Source organism: Simochromis diagramma, unplaced genomic scaffold (genome assembly GCF_900408965.1).
Source record: "Simochromis diagramma unplaced genomic scaffold, fSimDia1.1 OVJJ01000131.1, whole genome shotgun sequence".
Lineage (NCBI taxonomy): Eukaryota > Metazoa > Chordata > Actinopteri > Cichliformes > Cichlidae > Simochromis > Simochromis diagramma.
Window position 1 is genome coordinate 10,853,234 of NW_024387200.1, and position 19,980 is coordinate 10,873,213.

At 42.1% G+C, this 19,980-nt stretch overlaps 1 protein-coding gene across 2 annotated transcripts in view; it reads left to right on the top strand.

Moving 5' to 3' along the window:
* Positions 1-19,980, top strand: part of scube1 (signal peptide, CUB domain, EGF-like 1) — a 121,606-nt gene that overhangs the window by 83,821 nt on the left and 17,805 nt on the right. For both annotated transcript variants that reach the window (XM_040050526.1, XM_040050527.1), the window contains one exon: positions 1,159-1,275. In XM_040050526.1, the coding sequence (XP_039906460.1) occupies positions 1,159-1,275 (117 nt within the window). The remainder of the gene's footprint in view (positions 1-1,158; positions 1,276-19,980) is intronic.

The following is a 19,980-nucleotide window of genomic DNA, read 5'->3' on the forward strand; positions in this document are numbered from 1 at the left end:
TGCATGAGGGAAAACAAACAAATGTACAAATACCTTCCTGTTTCCTGATAGCAAACATCAGCCATCTTGGCTCAGATGTGTTTGTGACTCTGCATTCTGAAAGGGCATTATGCTAATGCACTGACCTTTAGATGTGGATGTGTTTGCCTGACTGAATAGGCCTTTCCTACTTTGCTCTTTACTTCACTCGGGCACACAATCTCCTAGCATTTTAATTAAAGGAAAAGCTGCCAAGAGAAAGGGGGTGGGGGGCGTCCCTGCCAACGCTATTTAAGGTCCAGAGTGTCATCTTCTTAGGAATTAAACAAATTAGATTGGATGTTTCTGAGATGTTTGTTTGTTTCCTTATATGTGTTATTATACTATATTCTAGTATTCCTTACAGAAATACTTTGGTACGATTTTCTCTGGATCTCAGTCAACTCCACCAGAAGCAGAACAGATACAAAGCCAATCTTCCTTATTAGGTGTAGTTTTAATCAGTTCCTCTGGATGTCAAATTTCAGCCTCTTCAGCACTTCTGCAGGCCCATTGAGCAGGTTTGTGTTGAGCTTTGCTAAAGCAACAGCAGCTGGGCAGGTAAGCCAGAGTTACCATGGACTTGTGTTTGTTTAGGATCAGCTCAGGGAATACTTATCTCCACCAGATACAAGAACATTTTTCTCTAGGAAAATATACACTTGAGCTCTGATGAATGTCTTCTAGACTTACAGCACTCAATCCACTAACTTTATTTTTCATCTACTGACCCTTGTGTTTTCTTGTCACTTTTGGAAACAGGACCGATCTCAGAGTTCTTCACACTCCTCAGTGGAATTTGTCTTGTTGTATTGATACATTGTTTATCATTATTTTGATACATTGTTTATAATAAATCTTGACGTGTGTATACTACCAAGTGTTGTAAATGAATATATAAAACTCTTCCATTCATAAAAACTGCAGTTGTCATAGGATTCATCCGTGTGTTGACAAAGCTACATGAGACGAGAATACAGTTCACTGTGCTGTCACTTCATACTGTATTCTTCTACCGCATGAAGCTTTGTCTCAACCTGTGTCAGGTGTCAGAAATAGCTTTTTCATGTCTTCAAAGGTAGGGCTCACATGGTAATAAGCCCTCTTTCCTTTCTTCCATCTCTGCCCTGCCGTCTGCAGAGACCTGTGCCGTCAACAACGGCGGCTGCGACAGGACGTGTAAAGACACAGCTACAGGGGTGCGTTGCAGCTGCCCTGTGGGATTCACCCTCCAGCCTGATGGAAAAACATGCAAAGGTCAGTAAAGAGAAGATAGTGTGTGAATATACATGTGTGTGACTTATGTGAGTGGAAAGGGTTAGTTTTACACGGTTCACACGACTGCTTTCTGAGTGATCCACAGCCAAACTCTGGCCTCACCATCCGCTTCACTTCGATCTGCACAAAGCTTCGTTCGTGGTCATTTGCTCTGCTGCTGCTTGTTGTTGGTTTTGCAGTTGAGCATTTCTCCCCTTCTGGGAGCCGAGCTATGACGTCAATGACGGTGGTCCGAGGAGAAGATGCTGCAGCGTGGGCCTTAACAATCCAAACACATTATTATAGCCTTTTGACTTTCCTCTAAACAAACAACCTTGTGGAGTAAGGCAGACCTGTGGGTCTGTGGCTGGGTTGGAGCCCAGTCCCACACAAGTCTTTATTTTTGTCAGGGCTGGACAAAGAAGCAACAAAAGGGCTTCAAGGTTTTCTGTTTTTGAACTTTTCAAATACATAAAGAGGATATAAAGAGCAGAATAGCTGTCCCAAACAATCTGAGAATGTGTCATCAGCTCTCATTTTAAAGACTGCATTCATACGTCCAGCAGTGCAGAGCAGGCCACTTCTATTTGTTTGTCTTCAGTTGGTGGAAGAACCCCAGAGGGTAGGGGCTTCTGTCTGCTCAGCTCCTCAGGACCTTTCATTCAATTCAATTTTTATAGAGACAAATCACAACAACAGTCGCCTCGAGGCGCCTAATATTGTAAGATACACAATAACAATTGAGAGCTTTTCTTTAGTGAAAGTAAAGCGTTCAAACACTATTCTAAGATGAATCACCGAAGTACAGCCAGCTGAAGAAATTCGACTATCAACAAAATTATGTGATGTTTCATTCACACTAGAGTAAAAATGCAACCTTGTGATTAGCAAATAAAAGTGATTTCTCAGTAATTGCACTGAATGTCACTGATATACAGACTGGTGAAGGTTTGCAAAAAACTGCTAATTCATAAAAACACATCTGTTTGGAAAAGCAATTCAAGTGTTTGCCAGCTGGTTCTAAATCAAGGCAAGTTCGACAAGCAGTGTATGTCATTTTGTGTTGAATCGCCATCCTGTTACAGTTTGTGGAGGAATTTCTTTCTTATTTTAGATCTGTGAGGGTCTGGCTCGACTGAATTTAAGTGATTAGTGTCAATTTCTGTTTAATGTGAATTAGTGTGGATGCATTCTGTCGTGGCTGTGTGCAGGCAGGAAGAGAGGACCCAAAATGCAGGACTCACAGAGGCAGAAGTAATTCAGAAAACTCAGCTTTATTGCTGGGATAGACTGAACAGAAAAACTAACTAAACTGGGAATACGGAACAAACTAAACAGGTAGACAGGCTGGCAAACAGAACACACAGTGAAAGAGGGTACGACACGACAAGGAGCAGGGGAAGACGCAGATACTAAATACAAGAGGTGAACAGAGCTAAGAGGAAACAGCTGGGAGACACGGCTGACGCTGATTACACTGACGAGACAGGGAGCGCACAGAGCTGAACGCACAGACATAAGGCACAGACCTACAAAGTAAAACAGGAAGTACACGACAGACAGAGCGAGCCAGACGAGACAGAACTTACCAGACGCAGACTCATGAGCAGACAGAATAACACCATGGACAGACAGAAGGAACACAGAGAAGAGGATAAACACTGGGAAACCAAATAACAAAACCTAACAACAAGAACTCAGGAAGTACTGCCAAAACCAGGAAGCTGAAATACTAGGACAGAACCCAAAACAAACAGTCATACTTCGTAATGAAATCAAAAGTAAAAGTACAAAACCAAAAACACTGGGCCACCGACCCAGGACCGGGACATATTCGGCAATAGGTTTGCAATTTTTTGCAGTTTATCACAGTTAAACTTCATATTATCATGAACAGATTTTTTGTCTTTGCAAATTGAGCGGTTACAGACCTAGTCCCACATCGCCGAAATATTTCAACAAAGCAGCAAGTAAAGCAAACAATATAATATCACGTCAGCTTCACATGGAATCATCTCCTTCTGTTACAAACCATCTCTGATACTCATCTCTATTCCACCCTGCCTGCACTCTCTTCTTCACCCACCTGTCCTATGCAGTGTCCACTGCTGTTGATTCTCTGTGTTCAAACTCATTGCCACTACTCCTCACTCTTATACTTGATTCTCACATTCTGTCGGCCTCTGTTGACTTTCCTCTTTTCTCCAAAGCATCCCTCCTTCTCTCCAGACTGTAGCCTGTTCCCTACTTTCACTATAGATCACAATGTCATCTGCAAACATCACAGCTTGTCACAGAGACTCCTGCCTGACCTCGTTTGTCCCGTCCGTCACCATTGCAAACAAAAAGGGACTCAGAGCTGATCCCTCATGTAATCCCACACCCACTCTGAAACCATCTGTCACTCCTACCATCCCACCCTCACATGCTTCTCTGCCACTCCTGACTTCCTCGTGCAGGACCACAGTTCCTCTCTTGGCACCCACAGAGACACAGTGCAACTCCTGTGTTTCTCCATCAACACTCTTTCTCAGCTTTTAGTCCTTTACCTTCTCTCACTTCCTCAATTTGATTTTCAAAGTCATCCCACACAATGCCATCCAGTTACATTCTTCTCTGTGTGCACCTTCCTCTAATTTTATATGTTATGCTATGTCGATTCCTCTTCTTAAAGTGTTCAACAGCCATTTCCATCCTTTTTGCAAATTCCACCACCGTTGGCATTTCTCTCCTTTACACCATACCTATCCATGAGCTCGATTTCCTTCTCCTACATGTCTGTTGGAGTCTGTCCCAAACAAAGCAAACCTCCTTTGCAGACACTCTGCGCCACTTTTCTATAGAATAGCTCTCGCTTTTAACTAACATCCAACTTGGAGTCATACGCACTGATGCTCATCACAGCACGCCTTCGATTTCCAGATTCAAAACTAATTATGCTGTCTGACAAAGTCTACACCTCCACAACAGTTAAGGATGCCTCTGGGAGTAAAATAGGCCATCTACTCAAAGATCAGTTCCCTCGCTCTTTTTACTGAACTCCAAGTTGCCCCATTTTAATAAATGTTAAGCTTCTGTGGGAGTGTTGAGAGTCACAGTCACATACTCTTCCTTCAGGATTACTCCCACTCCATTTAGCTTCCTATGGTACGGTAGAACAGTTTGCATCCACCATCCTTGCTTCCCTTGACGGTCCTTACTCTCACCTCTGCTCTTCTGCTTCTCACTGCCTCCAAACACATGTCTCCCAGTCTTTGGTCTTTGGCTGACAGTAGCACCTTCTCTTTGTGTAATTTCACCTTGCTGATCCATGCCAACTACATATCAATAAAGATTTGCCTGAAAATAAAAGTTTATTTTGGTGTGTAATAGAAGATGTGAACAGGTTTTCAGTGTGGTACGTTCTGTGAGTGATATCTGATGTGTAGAGTGGCATTTACAGTGAACAGCCCACAGGTGATGGACGTGAGATAGATGTCGACGTAGAATCAAGGAATTGGTCATTTTGCACAAGGCAAGATGTCCAGAATCTGGACAGCTGGTCTTATGGAAGTGTGGTCCTATAATTTAAAATACTGTGTGCGTGCATGTCTTCCAGATAAAGTGTGTCTGCAAAATGACTGTGGGGCAGTCTGAGAATGTGGCATGTAGGTGTGTGAAATTCTGGAGCCAGAGCTGTCTCAGGCCTGCAAGGCAGACGACGTGTCGGCAAACTTTGAGATGTTTGAACAGTGAGGCCCACGCTGGCCTTTCTCGCTCTCTCTCTCTGACACACACACACACACTCTCTTCTTCGACCTTGATGTGCACACGCTCACACAGACAGCACCATCCAGCTGCAAATACAGTAAATACATCCATTTACCTGCAAGAGCACTCAACCACAAGGCAAGACGAGTCAGCGTAATTTCAAATGATTAATTAATAATGTTAGCCAGCTTTGACTGGATGCATTGATTTAACATGTTATTGTTATGACACAAGAGCTTATATAAAACTAGGTCAACTAAGTCAAAAAACAAGAAAATGAATGGAATAAATGATCAAAAAGCAAACATGTGGTGTAAGTGAAATCATTAAAAAGAGAACAATGTAAAAATTAAAATCAACAAATCAACCAGTAAAAAGGATGAAATCCATAATTTATGATTAATAAGATGACAAAAAATTTAATAATAAAAAAACATGATCTGTTATTGTCACCATGTAGCTTGTAAATTGTTGACTTTAATCATTTCAATATACAATTTCTCGGGTATGAATTTCATAACTAATTTTAAACTAATTAGCCTTACTAATGGGTACCTGAGTTTCATGTTAAATGCTGTTGGAGCATCACTGATCTTTGAGTTTGTAAAGCTGTGTGGTCCCACCCTGTGTTACAGTACAGTACTTAAATTATGTCACAACTTGATTCCAGTGTGGTGGCACTAGATTTTATCATAATGCTGAGGTAGTAAGCAAATGTTTATTTCTCCATTTATATGTCATTACTTGTTCTTGGTATGTCATTTATGCTGATATGTTTATCCATCTGCTGCTGTTACACCATGTACAGCTGTCACTGTTGTATGTGGTGTAACCATGTACTGCTAACAGTGCTACTAATAATCTCTGTGTTCATAAATGGTTTACTAAGGAGGAGTAATGCTATATAAATGATATTTACTTGCTAATACCTTACTAAAAGCTTAATAGCATGACTGATTTATTTCATTATGACAAACTGCACAATAGTACAGCTGGAGGGGGTCAAAGTAGAACCAATGCTCCTTCTTTGCTCAGCCATAAATACTTGAAGATAAAGTCACGTAAAGATGTAAGACCTGCTTTTGTTTTGAGGTACCTGCTGAAACAACTGGTGCTGCATCCTTTTGTTGTTGTTGTTTTTTGATTCGTTTTAAAGACAGAAATCAGTCAAAGGGAATTATTGCACACGATGTATACTGAAAATGATTCCAGCGACCCTTTCAGCACCATCATCTGCTGGCAGTTATGTAAAGATCACAGCTGGAAGATCGTCTCTTCAGATGTCAAGTTAAGAGCCCAGCATCTTGTGCGAACACTTACGCTGTCCCTTTGGGTGATTTGTGATGCTGACAGAACCCAGCATTTATAGTGGAGAAAAAAAAAGATTCCCCGCTCTGCTTTTTTGCCTTGAGTTAGAAAGATGGATAGGAGTGCAGTCCAGCTGTCCCACGCCCACATAATTTGGTTGTGGATCAGCCCCCGGGCTTCATAAATCCAGCGCTGAGGGGAACTGAGAAACACAGAGCAGGCAGCTCACATCAGTGTCTATCAGGTCAGAAAACATGTAAGATTGGAGAAATATGGCCACAGTGTGACATCACCCACAGGTCCTTAAATGTGGGCTTACTGTTTGCCTCTTCATTTGAAATGGCTACAGTGAAAAAGTGATCAAAGTCAACAGCCCAAGAAAAACGCGACCGCATCGCCATTAAAGCTGAAAGACGCAATGACCAGTAGGTGGCTGTGGCCATCTTTTACTTACAGTCCACGCTTTTACCCCGTGTCTCATGCAGAGTTTACTGTTTAGTGTTCAAGATCCACTCATGATACTTTACACATGTGTGATAATGGTTCCTGTCTGACGACCGGCTGCAAAACAGTCTCTAGTGTCTAAACTCTTTGGATGTGCATTCATTTTCTGAACCGTGTGTGACGCCTTATCAGTTCCAATTTTCAACTTACTGGTGTATATTAGCAACAAAATTACACCCTTTTAAGTGTCTTAAGTTAACAATATTTCCTTCACTTCAGCCAGTCCTGGATGTAAAAGACTGAATATTTTAACATCTTCCGTTAGGTTGTGTTAATATCATTACTGTGTATATGGGCTCTCGACATCATTCAATCTAAAGCGGGGTGACAGCTTCCTGTTACCTTGGAGATGCAACATCCTGCTTCAGGACATATACGCGTATTTATGTGCGTCGTGTGTGTGTAGGTGTATTCCACTCTGGTGGCGCGTGTAATCACAGTCGTGTTAGCAGTGTATTGTAGTGCATAGGGTATAATTGCTTGCATTTAGCAGTTTTCAGAACATAGTAGTTAGTGGCAAGATAAACGCCGTGCTATGAGGTGGTCTCCCGTCTAATGTGCCTCTAAATTGCTTGATCGAGACAGACAGCTCTCCTTCGGCCTGTTTGCATCCAACTTAAATCTAAAGCCAAGGGGATGTGCCCTGTCGTGCCTGTCTATCATAATCACTTCAATATAAATATGTAGGGCATGTTTAAAACCCACAAGTCTGATAAACGCTCTTTCATCTGTGCTGAAAGACAAGGCGGTTCAGCCTCTCACGATGACAGACACGCCAACCAGAGGAGCCATTTCATCGCAGGCTCTCGTGCCGACAACTGGGTCAGAGAGAAAGACAGAGGGAGAGGTTGTTTTTAACAGTTTCCAGATGTTTGATTAGATGGTGCACACTGGTGGTTATATGTTACTGTAGCACATGTGTGCGCGCTTCTGTTTTTGCAGGTTAATTAACGCAGATTTCGGTTGCATGTATGCTGTTGGACCTCTGCGTGCGGTTATCTGTGTTTCTGTGTGGTCGGCGTACAAATCCCACTACAGTGGCACCGAAGACACGTTCCCACTGGCCTGCATTCCTTCTCTACTTAAAGAGAAGTGAAAACAAACAGACAAACATACATTCACATCAAACCGAGACAAGGACATGATCACAGCCATTCATGGGGAAATTAATAGACCTTTACAGAAGGGGAATCATCTAGATGAACAATTGTGCACGTCCCTTACTGTGAGTTTGTCTTTCTGCTGATCTTTGTGTTTTGAAGCAGAACTAGTGACTGAAAAACACAAGCATAAAGACACAACTTGTCAGTTAACACATACCCTGCTTTCAGTCTACTATAACTGCAGTGATTAATGATGGTTATGTTTCAATTTTCTGCTTCATAGTTGCACTAGGAAGTTTAATTATGCTACATGTGCTATGAACGTTCTGTAAAAGTCAAGCACTGAACATGAGTCAGGGTCCCAACACCTGCAGGTGATTGTACATTCCTGTTAGCTGTCTCTGGAGTTCACTCAGCCCCTGAAGGACACATGTGTAGTTGGTGCATTGTGGTGTAGTGTCTCGAGGACCAGTTCACACGGTCATAATAACTGGCTGGTATGCAGACACCTGCACAGAGCTTCACACTTGTGATGTGAGGATGAAGCTGTGACACTCTTGTAACAACACCAGTTGCACATGTGACACCTTTTTTATATTTTGGTACAAAAGTGATCTGGTAGTGTGGCGTGAACTTGCTGTGACAGCATTTTTAATCTTGTTTACATTCTTTATAGATGCTCCCGGTCAAGAAAACACGGCGGGCAGGTGCAATAGAGAAAAGTTAACTAGTGACTACGTTTGACCAAAATCACCATCACAACCTCAGTTACTAACAGCATCTGCCTCCTGAGCCACAGTCTGGATGCGACTCATTCAGTCTTTCAATATGACACATTTGTCCGACAGTTTATATAGAAACATAATTTAGTAACTCGTATGTCACTTTTGACCTCGGGAGAAGTCGCAGGTCAGTGAGATCAAGCCTGAGACACACTGACTCAATCGCAGCCGGCCGTCTCTGTTCCAGCTGAAGCGGGCTGGATCACTGACTCTTTCACTGTTGTGAGAGTTTGGAGCCCTGGCCCACATGCCCTCGTGGAGTGTTTGTTATTAAACAGCACTAGGATCGAACACTAGGATCATTTAATACCTGAACAAATACACGCTGCCTCCCGGCATGATGTCTGTCCCCGTCACCACCAGCACCCCGCAAAGAACACCTACGCTCTTCAAGAAAACTAGATCTCCTTTCCCCCGTGCATAATTATTTGTGGAGGTTCATGTTTCTGCAAATTTATTCCATTTAATTGCTTTTTACTGCAAATATTTGGTAAAACCACACAGCTTATACTCAGGAGGTCTGTGTGCACATTCCTGCAACAAATCTTATATTGGCTTAAGTGACCAGAGCTGTATTCCTGGTCAGTCTGCTTCAACGAAATGGACAGGCAATCATACTGGAGACCCTACCATTGACCTCTGGAGGCAACAGTCAGAGTTGAGGAGTTAGAGTCCATCATTCCTCCAGTTGGCTAGTATAGTCCACAGCACTGATCACTTGGGCCAGTTGCTAGGTCTTAATCAGGCTCTGCAGCATCATCAGGGTCTCCACTGGAGTCAGGTTTCTCATTCCAAACACTGGGCTCCTCAAACCCAGCCTGAGGCTCACAGAGAGAAAGAGAAGGGGTCGGGAGGCCTGTTTCCTTTGGCTCAGGTGGATGTCAGCAAGTCTTCCCATTTGTGATTTTTTTCTCTTTTTGTTAAAAGGTTCCAGAATATTTTCTTTAGCAGTGCAGACAGATTTTGCAGGAGTGACTTAGTGAGTGTCATGTCAGGTAAACTTCTCCCTCTCTGTGTTTGAAAGTCGAAACGATGCTCTGCTCTAAACTTTTATGACTGTTTCCAGAACCACCGTTTTTCTGCGAGATTCTCCTCTGCTGCTACACGCTGTTAAATTCATTTCTTCCGTGTTAATGCACACTTTTAATTTCTACTGAGAAACACTCCAAATTCAGCATTGCAATAAACATTTTGACACATTTTCTATCCCTAAACAAGCCGTTCATTGTCTCTGTAATGTTTGATTTTGTGTTTAGTCCAGAGTGGCATCACACTCTCAGAAAATTCATTACCTAGGTTCAGCTGGAAGTGGACTGCTCTCGCCAGCTTTTTCTTTACTTTATTGTAGTTGATAAATTTCTCTTAAATCCAAATCCTTAAAGTGACTTTACAAAAGGTCTAAAAAGTACTAAATTTGGCTGTTGAACATAAACATTCATACACAATCGGTTTGAATCGTCTGGTAGACCTACGTGGTGTTCAGAGAGACGTGGTAAAGGTTGGAACTATTGATTGGAGGCTGGAGTAAGTTATTGATCGTCTAGAGTAAATGTCAGACATTGATCCCGAGAGACAGCCTGTGGGTGTATCTGTGTGTGTTTGTGTGTGTGGTGGTGGTAGTGGGGTTGAAATGTTCAACCACTCCCTTTACAAAGGCAGGACACATCATTGCATGTGTGTACACATTTGTCATGTGTCAGTGAATACCTTTTACTTCAAACTAACCCTGTCAGAGAGTCTCAGCTCAGTCCAGCTTGTTTTGCAGTTAGTTCACCCGCATTAACAAACCCACGACCTGCACGATGCTATCAATGTGCTCATTATCCATAAAGGTGTTCTTCTATTGTTTTCTCATGCAAACACAAGCAGAAGTGCTCTGTTGTTAGCTGTGATAGCACTGCATAGCCCAGCTACAAATTATGTCGTTTAGTGTCGACTGTACTGTCAGTAAACACTTCCTTGATGATGAATGTCACGTACCTTGGGGGTCCTGTGATTTGACCTCTAGCACCATCCTGAGGTTGCCCAATGCAAATACTCTGGTTTATGATTCCCCTGAGTTTCTCAACAGCACTTTTGCTAGGCTTCATCCTTTGCGCTTGTAGCCAAATCACTCTTGTTTCTGATGAGTCAGCTTCCTGTGAGGAACTGCTGGCTGCAGCTAGTCTTGTTTTAGGTGTTACAAGAGACAAATAATTCCTCCAGTAAACTGACAAGTATTTTTGAAAGCACCTTCTACTCTCAAATGTTCCTTTTAAAGACAGCATTACCCACCTGCTTGCTAGCTGTGAAAACCTTTCTAACTCACATCAATGTCCTTGTGTTCAGTGATCTTATTTATTGACGTTATCCCATTAGACAGTTTCCAAGGATAAAGTCCCACCAAATGCTGTTGGGTTTTATTGTCCTGTTTAACTCACTCACCCTTTGGCCCCTTGTAAATTCATCATGATGGCTAAAGGCAAAATCGTCTGAATGCAAAATTAAAAGGCTAAGCTTGGTGGAGAGGTGCATGAACCCACTGAACTGTGATGCAGGCAACTTTAAAGTTGTGAAATAATGCATTGGTCTTGGTAGAGGATTGCACTCTTTTTATGATTATATAAAATGACTGGGTTCCTCAGGTGATATTTTATGCATTTCCTTAGAGAGAGGATGAAGAGTTCCGCCATTTGCGAAGGAGTCATAGTAGGAGCCGCTCCTCCTCCTAACAGCTGAGGCGGTTTGGGCGTCTGACTCCTGGATTCCTCCTGGATGGATGGATGGATGGATGGATGGATGGATTTGCAGCAGTGGTTCCGTGTAGAAAGACCAACTCTGACATGCCACACATATCACACAACCTCACTTGTCTTTAACTGTCCTGTCTCTTCTCTGTAGATGTGATCATTTCAAGATGTGCTAAAACTTAATGTATTTATTTAACCTCAAAGCTTATTTAAGCTCCATTCAGGGTAATTACATACCCCATTATAAGGTTCAGTGGTCCCTGGTGGGGTCATTAAGTGTGGGTTGTGTGTGCTAGTGCTTGCAGCTGCCAGAATAATTAGGAAGCTTTCTGTGTTGGGTAGATGGTGGTAGCTACCTTTGTTACATTAGAGGCATTAGAGGAGACAATGTGGGCAGAAGGGGAGTGATGGTGTGTGTATGTGTGTGTTCCTTAGTTGGTATATAGGCCAGTATACCTGAGAGAATTTAGGTAAATTCTTTTTAAACGATTACTGAACTTACTAGATGCAGAAAATGAACCCAAAAAAGCTCTTGACTTCCTAAAGTCTCAAAGTCCTGAGGCCAAGTGTGCCTGGGCTGGTACCTGAAGGGAAAGATAGCCATGCGTTCTGCGGTCAGCCACAGAGGAACAGGAAAGCAGCTGATTGATTTAAAATCCTCAGGGAGAATCAGAGCCTCACGTTAGACACGAAAGAGGAAGATACAGAAAATACAATGTGTAAAAAAGAAAGTAGGATCAGATGACACACAAAAATGAAATCCAAGTTGAATTTCTGACAGTGAAGAGCAGAAAGCAAAAAGGAGCAATCAGCAGCCTCCTTGTACTTATCTGTAAGTATGACATCACAGTCTGGAGTGTTCGACAGGCTGTTGCATGTGTCTGGATGCCCTTACCTGTCCTACACTCCACAAAAAAGAAAGATCCCTGAGCCTTATTTTCTTCCCATCAGCCACGGGGAAATCTGTTTTAGCCCAGCCAGATGGAGGGACAATCCCTTTAAACAGGGCACAGCGGGACACAGTTTACTACATTTCTACTGTGGCGCAAAGCCAGCTCATTCTGGATTCCTGTCTCAGCTCCATATTTAGATGAAGAGTTCATTCAGCAGAAACTCCCTCAGGATAGAGACTGAGATGATCGGGCCAAAGAGGCTGAGTCTGCCCTGCTGGAAAAACACAGTGGATGACTTACTGTTTTATGGGGCTCCTATCACGCCACACTGAGAGAACGTGTGCGCGTACTCCTGTGCTCTCACCACCTCTTACTGATGCTGGTAGCAACTGGCTCTGACTGGTTAAAGCTACACACTGCATTAAATGCATGCTACTTCTTACATGTAATGGTGCTGTTAATTAACACAACAGTAAGTTACCACAGGTGCTCCTCTTCACTGTCACAGCATCACAACATCACAGTCCCTCAAAATCACAAACTCTGGAAGGTTGATGTCAGCAACCATGCAAATCTTAGATCTATTAGTAATTATTCAAGAGAAATGTAAGACTTCAGTCTCCATGACTGCAGTGGATTATCCCGTCTAAGCAGAAAACTATGTATGGCAGGAATATGACACGCTAAAATAAACCAGAAGGTTTTTGCGTGTTTGTGCTCTTGTGCTGACTTCTTCACTCAGGCCATAAAGATCTACATTTTTAATATATAAGAGTAAGCCATGTAAGTGTAAGCCACACTGCTTCTTACATGTGTTAACATTTTTATGATATCCATGAACCATCGTACGTTTTTGCTGCAGGGTTTTCATTTTTTTTTCCCAGTGGAAGATTACTTGGGAAGTGGGGGTTTGAAAAGTTTTGATTGTGAAAGTTTAAAGCAGGTAATGTGTGTTTGAGACTCATTTAGTGCCACTAAAGAAACAACAACAAAACACTTACAACAAAAGGCACTGTACAAAGATGATCCAGTAAGAGCCAATAAAACAAAGAAATACTTGAGACACAAAGATGTGGGGAAAAGCCAATTTACAACGAAAAGTAAAGACCCAACAATCACATGATGCCCTATAAGCAAGCACTTGGCGACAGTAGGAAGGAAAAACTCCCTTTTAAGAGGAACAAAGCTCCAGCACAACCAGAAGAGAGCAGCTGCCCTGCACCGTCACCGGTTGGGGGTAAGAGGAAAGAGAAGAGATCAGAGAGAGACAGGAGAAACGACACACTATGAGAGAGACAGCCAGAGTTTAATCATCGCTAATGATTAAAGTATGATGGTGTATAGATACAGGGAGTGAAAAGAAATGAGTGAAGAGTAAACAGGGGCCCTCCCACCAGCCTATTGCAGCATAACTAAAGGATGGAAGCTCGTAGCAGAGCCTGATACCTGAAGGCTCTGCTTCTCATTCTATTTTTAAAAACTCCAGGAGCCATCAGTAAGCCTGCAGTCTCAGAGCAAAGTGCTCTGCTTGGATAACACTATACTGTGAAGTTTTTAAGATATGACATGGCCTAATTATTCAAGATTTTGTTTGTTTGGAGATGCATTTAAAGTCAATTCTGAATTTTACTCAGAGCCAGTGGAGAGAAGCTAACAGTACATGCAGCACTCTGGATAAACTGTAAGGCTTTCAGAGAGCTTATAGAGTGACCTGATAATAATGAGCTACAGTAGTCCAGCTAGAATTGATAAATGTATGGGCCTGCATTTCACTCTGAGACTGCATGTTCTGACGACAGTGATGCTCCTCAAATGAATGAGGGGAGTGATACATATCTGTTGAATGTGCATGCTGAAGGACATATTCAGATTAAGAATAACCTCACTGTGTCATGGGAGGCTAAGGCCAGTTAAGCCTAAAAGAAGGATGTATAAAGTACATTGTAACCTGATTGGACCCATTTGCAACTCTATGAGGAAGGATCCCCGTTTAACTCCACAAACCGGAATTTATCACAAAGATATGTTTTAGGCGACTGCATGACAGTTAATTTAATAATAACATTGTTCTAAACGTTGTATTACAACATTGTGGTCAGTGGTGATGAACGCTGCACTGAGCAGGACAAGCACAGAGGTGAGCCAACTGTCAGAGGCCATAAGATCGTTCATGACCTTCACTAGTGCTGTTTCTTGTTCTTCAAGGAGACCATTCCTTTGCAAGTGACCAGTTAACTACTTGACAACTCATTTTTGAAATAAAAAAGTTAGAAATCAGTCTATAATTAGACCGGTGGGCCAGGTAAGGGTTTAACTCTCACCATGTCACGGTAAGCTGTGTGGCAAGAAGTGGTTGGACCCAAACGCAGGACTCAAAGACGGAATATTAAACTTGAGGCGTTGGCTTTATTTGCAGGCAAACAAACTTAGACACAGGAGAACTATAAAACAATAACAAAACTCAAACTAGGAGGGTTAACCTAAACTGGGAATCTCCAGAAGGTTGATTCTGTTCATCTGGACGTAGCGTTTTGTGGGAGAAACGTTTCGTCACTCTTCCAGGTGACTTCTTACAAAGGTTTCAATCTTATAAACAGTACATTTGCCTAATGACTGAAACCAGCCCACTGAAGGAACAATGGGCTGGGAGATTAAAGATGGAGAATTTGCATAATTAAGATTAAGGAACATAAGCAAAACATCAAAGTCAGAGCTCTCAGTTCAATAATAAACCCGGTAGCTTGGGTCTGTGGGACTGAAGACAGATTAATCATATTTTGTTATTAAGTGAAACTTCTTTAAGTATTGCTGTGAAGAATAAGGTCTACACGGTGCACTGATGCTACAGAGAAAGATGTTATTGTGGGTAAACATCAGCAGTTGTGTATACTATGATTAGAGTTACTCTGCTCAAGTGTATCAGGGAATAAATTCATAAAGCCAATGCTGGTTGAATTAATACTTGGCTTATCAGAACACTGGCTCTGTTTTCAGAGACAAATATGAGGGAATAGGATTTCCTAGCTTTATGGAAAGGTTTTTTTTATAGAGTAAAAACCATTTTCCAAAGCCAAAGATCAACTGAATGAATGCAAAATTATTTACTCTACAGCTTGCATGTAATCTGCTTTAAGGTGCACAGTATTACAAGAGATTCAAGCATCTCTGATATGTTGCCTTGTTTTTCAGACGAGTATCCAAAGTCTTACACTGTGAGAATTGATCTCAGTGGTAGGAAAACTTGGGTAGCTGCTCTGCATTGTGTTAGTATTACAGAAGGCAGCATTCAACATAAATGCACAAATTCAGATGGGTCTCATTACATTGGAGTGAACATAACAAGATTATATGTAATAAGAGATCAAGAGCAAAATACTGTAGGTGTGATTCAAACCCTCAAAATACACAGACTTGCCCTCTGAGAGTACTGGCTGACTGCTGGAGCATAAAGGAGGCGACGGATCGGCTGACTGACCGGCTAGTCATTGCAGAACTGGCAAATACCACAACTCTGGCAGCAGCAATCCATTGTCCACTTCTGGATCTCAGCACAACTGGAGACAGAAGATGGTGGGAAAGAGCAGACACTAAAAACACAAAAAGTGAAAACTAAATAAAACCTAAAACCATAACATTACTGAGTAGTTTGAACTTCTGGATGTACCAAATACACCAGTCTGGTCCTCAGAGTCTTTTCTCATTTATTGGTGTATTAAAAAGTAATGTTAGTCAGTGTTTTAACCATTTTATGAAACTAACGTTAAACTGATTAGCTATCTGGATATGCAAACAATAAAAAAGACACAAATCTGTCCGTGGTAGTTGATGGTCTAGAAAAATAAAACCTTCCTGTTTGAAATGTCATCTAAAAAAATAACTATCCATACAACCAAGACGTCAAATTGGAGACAAAAAAGCAAACGTAGTTGGTGGGAACCTTCTTCCTCGTCCCTCGCCTTCTTTCTCTGTCATCACATACTTTCCTGTCCTCTCACCCCCCCCCCCCCCACCCTTCCCCCCACTTCAACACACACACACACACACACACACACACACACACACACACACACACACACACACACACACCTACTCCACTATTTCTCTGTAGTGTCTTCCTCAACTTATTCCCTGGTTTAAGGGCTTAGGTGTTAATCCCTCACAGTTTTCATCACTTAGAGCACCAATCAAAAAAGGCTTAGTGTGTATAATATGCCAGACCGTTGTCCTCTTTTCTCCTCTTTTGTTTTCTCGATTCCCCATCCACCTTTTTTCCTTTGGGCTTAGTTCTCTCTGTGTGAGTAAACAGAAAGACTTTAGTCCTTATCTGGAAAGGATGCATTTGTTCTAAAGAGATTTAAAAGAAGAGTACTAAAATGTATTCCTAAGAAAAAGATGAACTATTTTGAAGTTTGGGTTCATCTGAGGCCACGCTAAGTTGGAAGAGGGGAGGAAATAAGATTTGAGGTTTGGAGCTGGTGAAACCAGAAACCAGCAGGTTTGTGGTTGGCAATGAACCTGGTGCCTCAGGGTTGCCTTTGCATTATTTGTTCTGAATCTGTGGCTGTGGATTGCTGCACCACACCTGGGCTAGAGCTCAGGTATCCAGATTTTATTTCACTGGCACACAGTTTCTAGCAGGACCACATAACTGTTTGTTTGAGTGCTGAATCATCACAAATAGTGTTTACATAACACTGGCTGACGAAGCATTGTATAATGATTGTTAAGGTCCTAAATCCAAACTGCTTCAGTTTTAGAATTGTCCTGGATTACCGGTGTATAAAACATTGTAACAAAAGCTGCAAATGTGCCGTAGTAGAAAACAGACTGAAGAGGACAACAGGGAAAACTGCTCTCATCTCACCATCCTTGGCAGCAAGAAGGCCCAAATATGATTTTAATGATGCTTCTCTGAAGTCCTGGCACTCAGTTTCCTTTGCTTCCCAAACTTTTCTTTACTTTACATTTGATACTTTAAATTCATATTTATAATTAAAACTTGGATTACTGAAGAATTCTTAGAATCTGAACATTTATGCTACAATTTTTTACAATTAAGCCTAATGTAGTATTTTTCAAATGTAGAAATGGACTGTATCTTATGCTTCATTTCAGTCTTTTCTTAACCTTAACTAAGGTTTTTAACCATAACAACCATAACTTAACATTCATTCATGTGTCATTTGCAATGAGCAGATAAACTTTATTGTCATCTCTGCTACATACAGTACAGTAGAGAGACGAGACGACGAGGCTCCAGTTCCATTCAGTGCAAAAAAACAACAATATATGTAGGAAGAGTAAGACTAAATATACGCTTAGAAACTGAGGTGAGGGGAGTAAATATACACTTTGAGGTAAAACTGTTAAAGGATAAATTAGGTATTGAGATTATGTGATCTGGCATCCATCCATCCTTCTGCTTGTCCAGTTCAGGGTCATGAGTGGGCTGGACCCTATCCCAGCTGTCTCAGGTTGAGAGGCGGGACCCTGGACAAGTCGGGCATCTGGTGCAAACTTTGTGTGGATGTGCCATCCTGGAGGAGCTGTGCTACTTGTGCAGCCTGAATGGGCTGTAGGTACGGTCTCATCCTACCAGCACTAGCAAAAAGCAAAACTAGAGAAAAGTCCATCAGGACAGATTATAAGAGAGAGCAATGGTGTGCGTTCACCACCTGCAAATTTATTCTCTTTTGGGGAGTGGTCTTGCTGTTGCTTCACCAGTGCACCTATTGTCATTTTGTCCTATTGATGTTTGTGCCAAAGTACCTGAAATTGATTCACTGTGGTTTATGCTTCCAAATTGAACAGACTGATACTCTTGAAGTCGAACTGACTCTCTGTTATACCGTGACTATAAATTTTCCCTTCATTTTTTGAGCAATGTAAATAGACAAACATCTGTTTTAGTTACGGTCATCAATGTTTCTTTACTAGGCTTATTTCTCAATCACTGAGTCTGTCTCCCAGTTGCTTGACTGGTTTTATTGGGTGTAGCTAAGTAGCACACATCAAGCTGTATGTCAAGAGTGAAAAAGACATCGATTCACTGATCCACACCACCATAAAATGCAGCATTGGAATGTCATTGCTGCTTTACTCAGATTGGAAGAGTAAAGTCGGATGGTAACAAAGAGAGGGAAGACAGTCAGAACTGAGGCGATCGAATTACCAGAAAGCAACATTGCAGACATCGAGGATAGCTACAGGTACCTAGGGCAAATGGGAACCATGAAGATAGCGCTAGGAAAGCTGCAACCACCAAGCACCTGCAGATGGACAGGAGGGTCCTGAGGGGTCAACTGAACGGTGAGAACAAGATCTGGGCTATCAAGACCTACGCCCTGCCCGTGATAATGGGCTGACCAAAGGAAGAGATTAAGGCCATTGACATCAAGGTGAGGAGGCTCCTGACCATGCATGGAGGGTTTCACCCCAAGTCCAGCATCCTGAGACTGTATGCTAGGTCTGGGGAAGGTGGCCGGGTGCAGGCTGTGTAAAGATGCTCCAGAGACAATCCAGCACATAACAGCAGGGTGCAAGATGCTAGCAGGCAAGGCATACATGGAACGCCATAACCAAGTGGCCGGCATAGTGTACAGGAACATCTGTGCCGAGTATAACCTGGAAGCCCCGAGGTCAAAATGGGAGATGCCCCCAAGGGTGGTGGAGAATGACCGAGCTAAGATCCTGTGGGACTTCCAGATACAGACGGACAAAATGGTGGTGGCTAACCAACCGGACAATAGTGGTGGTAGACAAACAGAAGAAGACGGCCGTAGTGATCGATGTAGCGGTTCCGAATGACAGCAACATCAGGAAGAAGGAACACGAGAAGCTGGAAAAGTACGAAGGGCTCAGTAAAGAACTCGAGACGATGTGGAGGGTGAAGATGACGGTGGTCCCAGTGGTAATCGGAGCAATCGGTGCAGTGACCCCCACGCTAGCCGAGTGGCTCCAGCAGATCCCGGGAACAACGTCTGAGATCTCTGTCCAGTAGAGCGTGGTCTCAGGAACAGCTAAGATATATGCTCTTATATACATTTATTTTTTCATAAATATATGAATATATGAAAAAAATAAATGCGTAAAGTGTTTTTAAGCTGATGGCTGCACATTAGACCTCTGAAATTATAAACTGGATCCATTTAAGCCTTAGAATTACTCTCAACATTACAGTATTTTATACAGTTTCTAAATCAGATACATGGACAAGATAATACGTGCACTGCAATCTGGAGGACCAAAGTCTTGTCCTGTTTACTATTTCCACAGATTTCTCAGATTTCTTGAAGAGAAGGTTCATGGGTGGACATGCAAAAGTGTGACAGAAGAATATGCAAAGGATGGGATGAGGTGGAGACAGGTGGTGACCACCCTTAAATGGAGCAGCCAAAAGAAGAAGAATAAAATGATAAAATCGAGAAACTGCAGTTTTCTGCTGACAAATATAATTCTTATTCTTAACTAATTGTTTAGTTATGAGATGTTCCACCAAGTTCTTTCTTTTCCTTTTCTAGATCTTTTATTTCATGTAACATGGTGAGCTGTTTTGTTATTATTGCTTCAAAAAATATTAGATATATATATTGTATTTCATACTCTTACTCATCACTCGTGATTTACTACGCCCCAG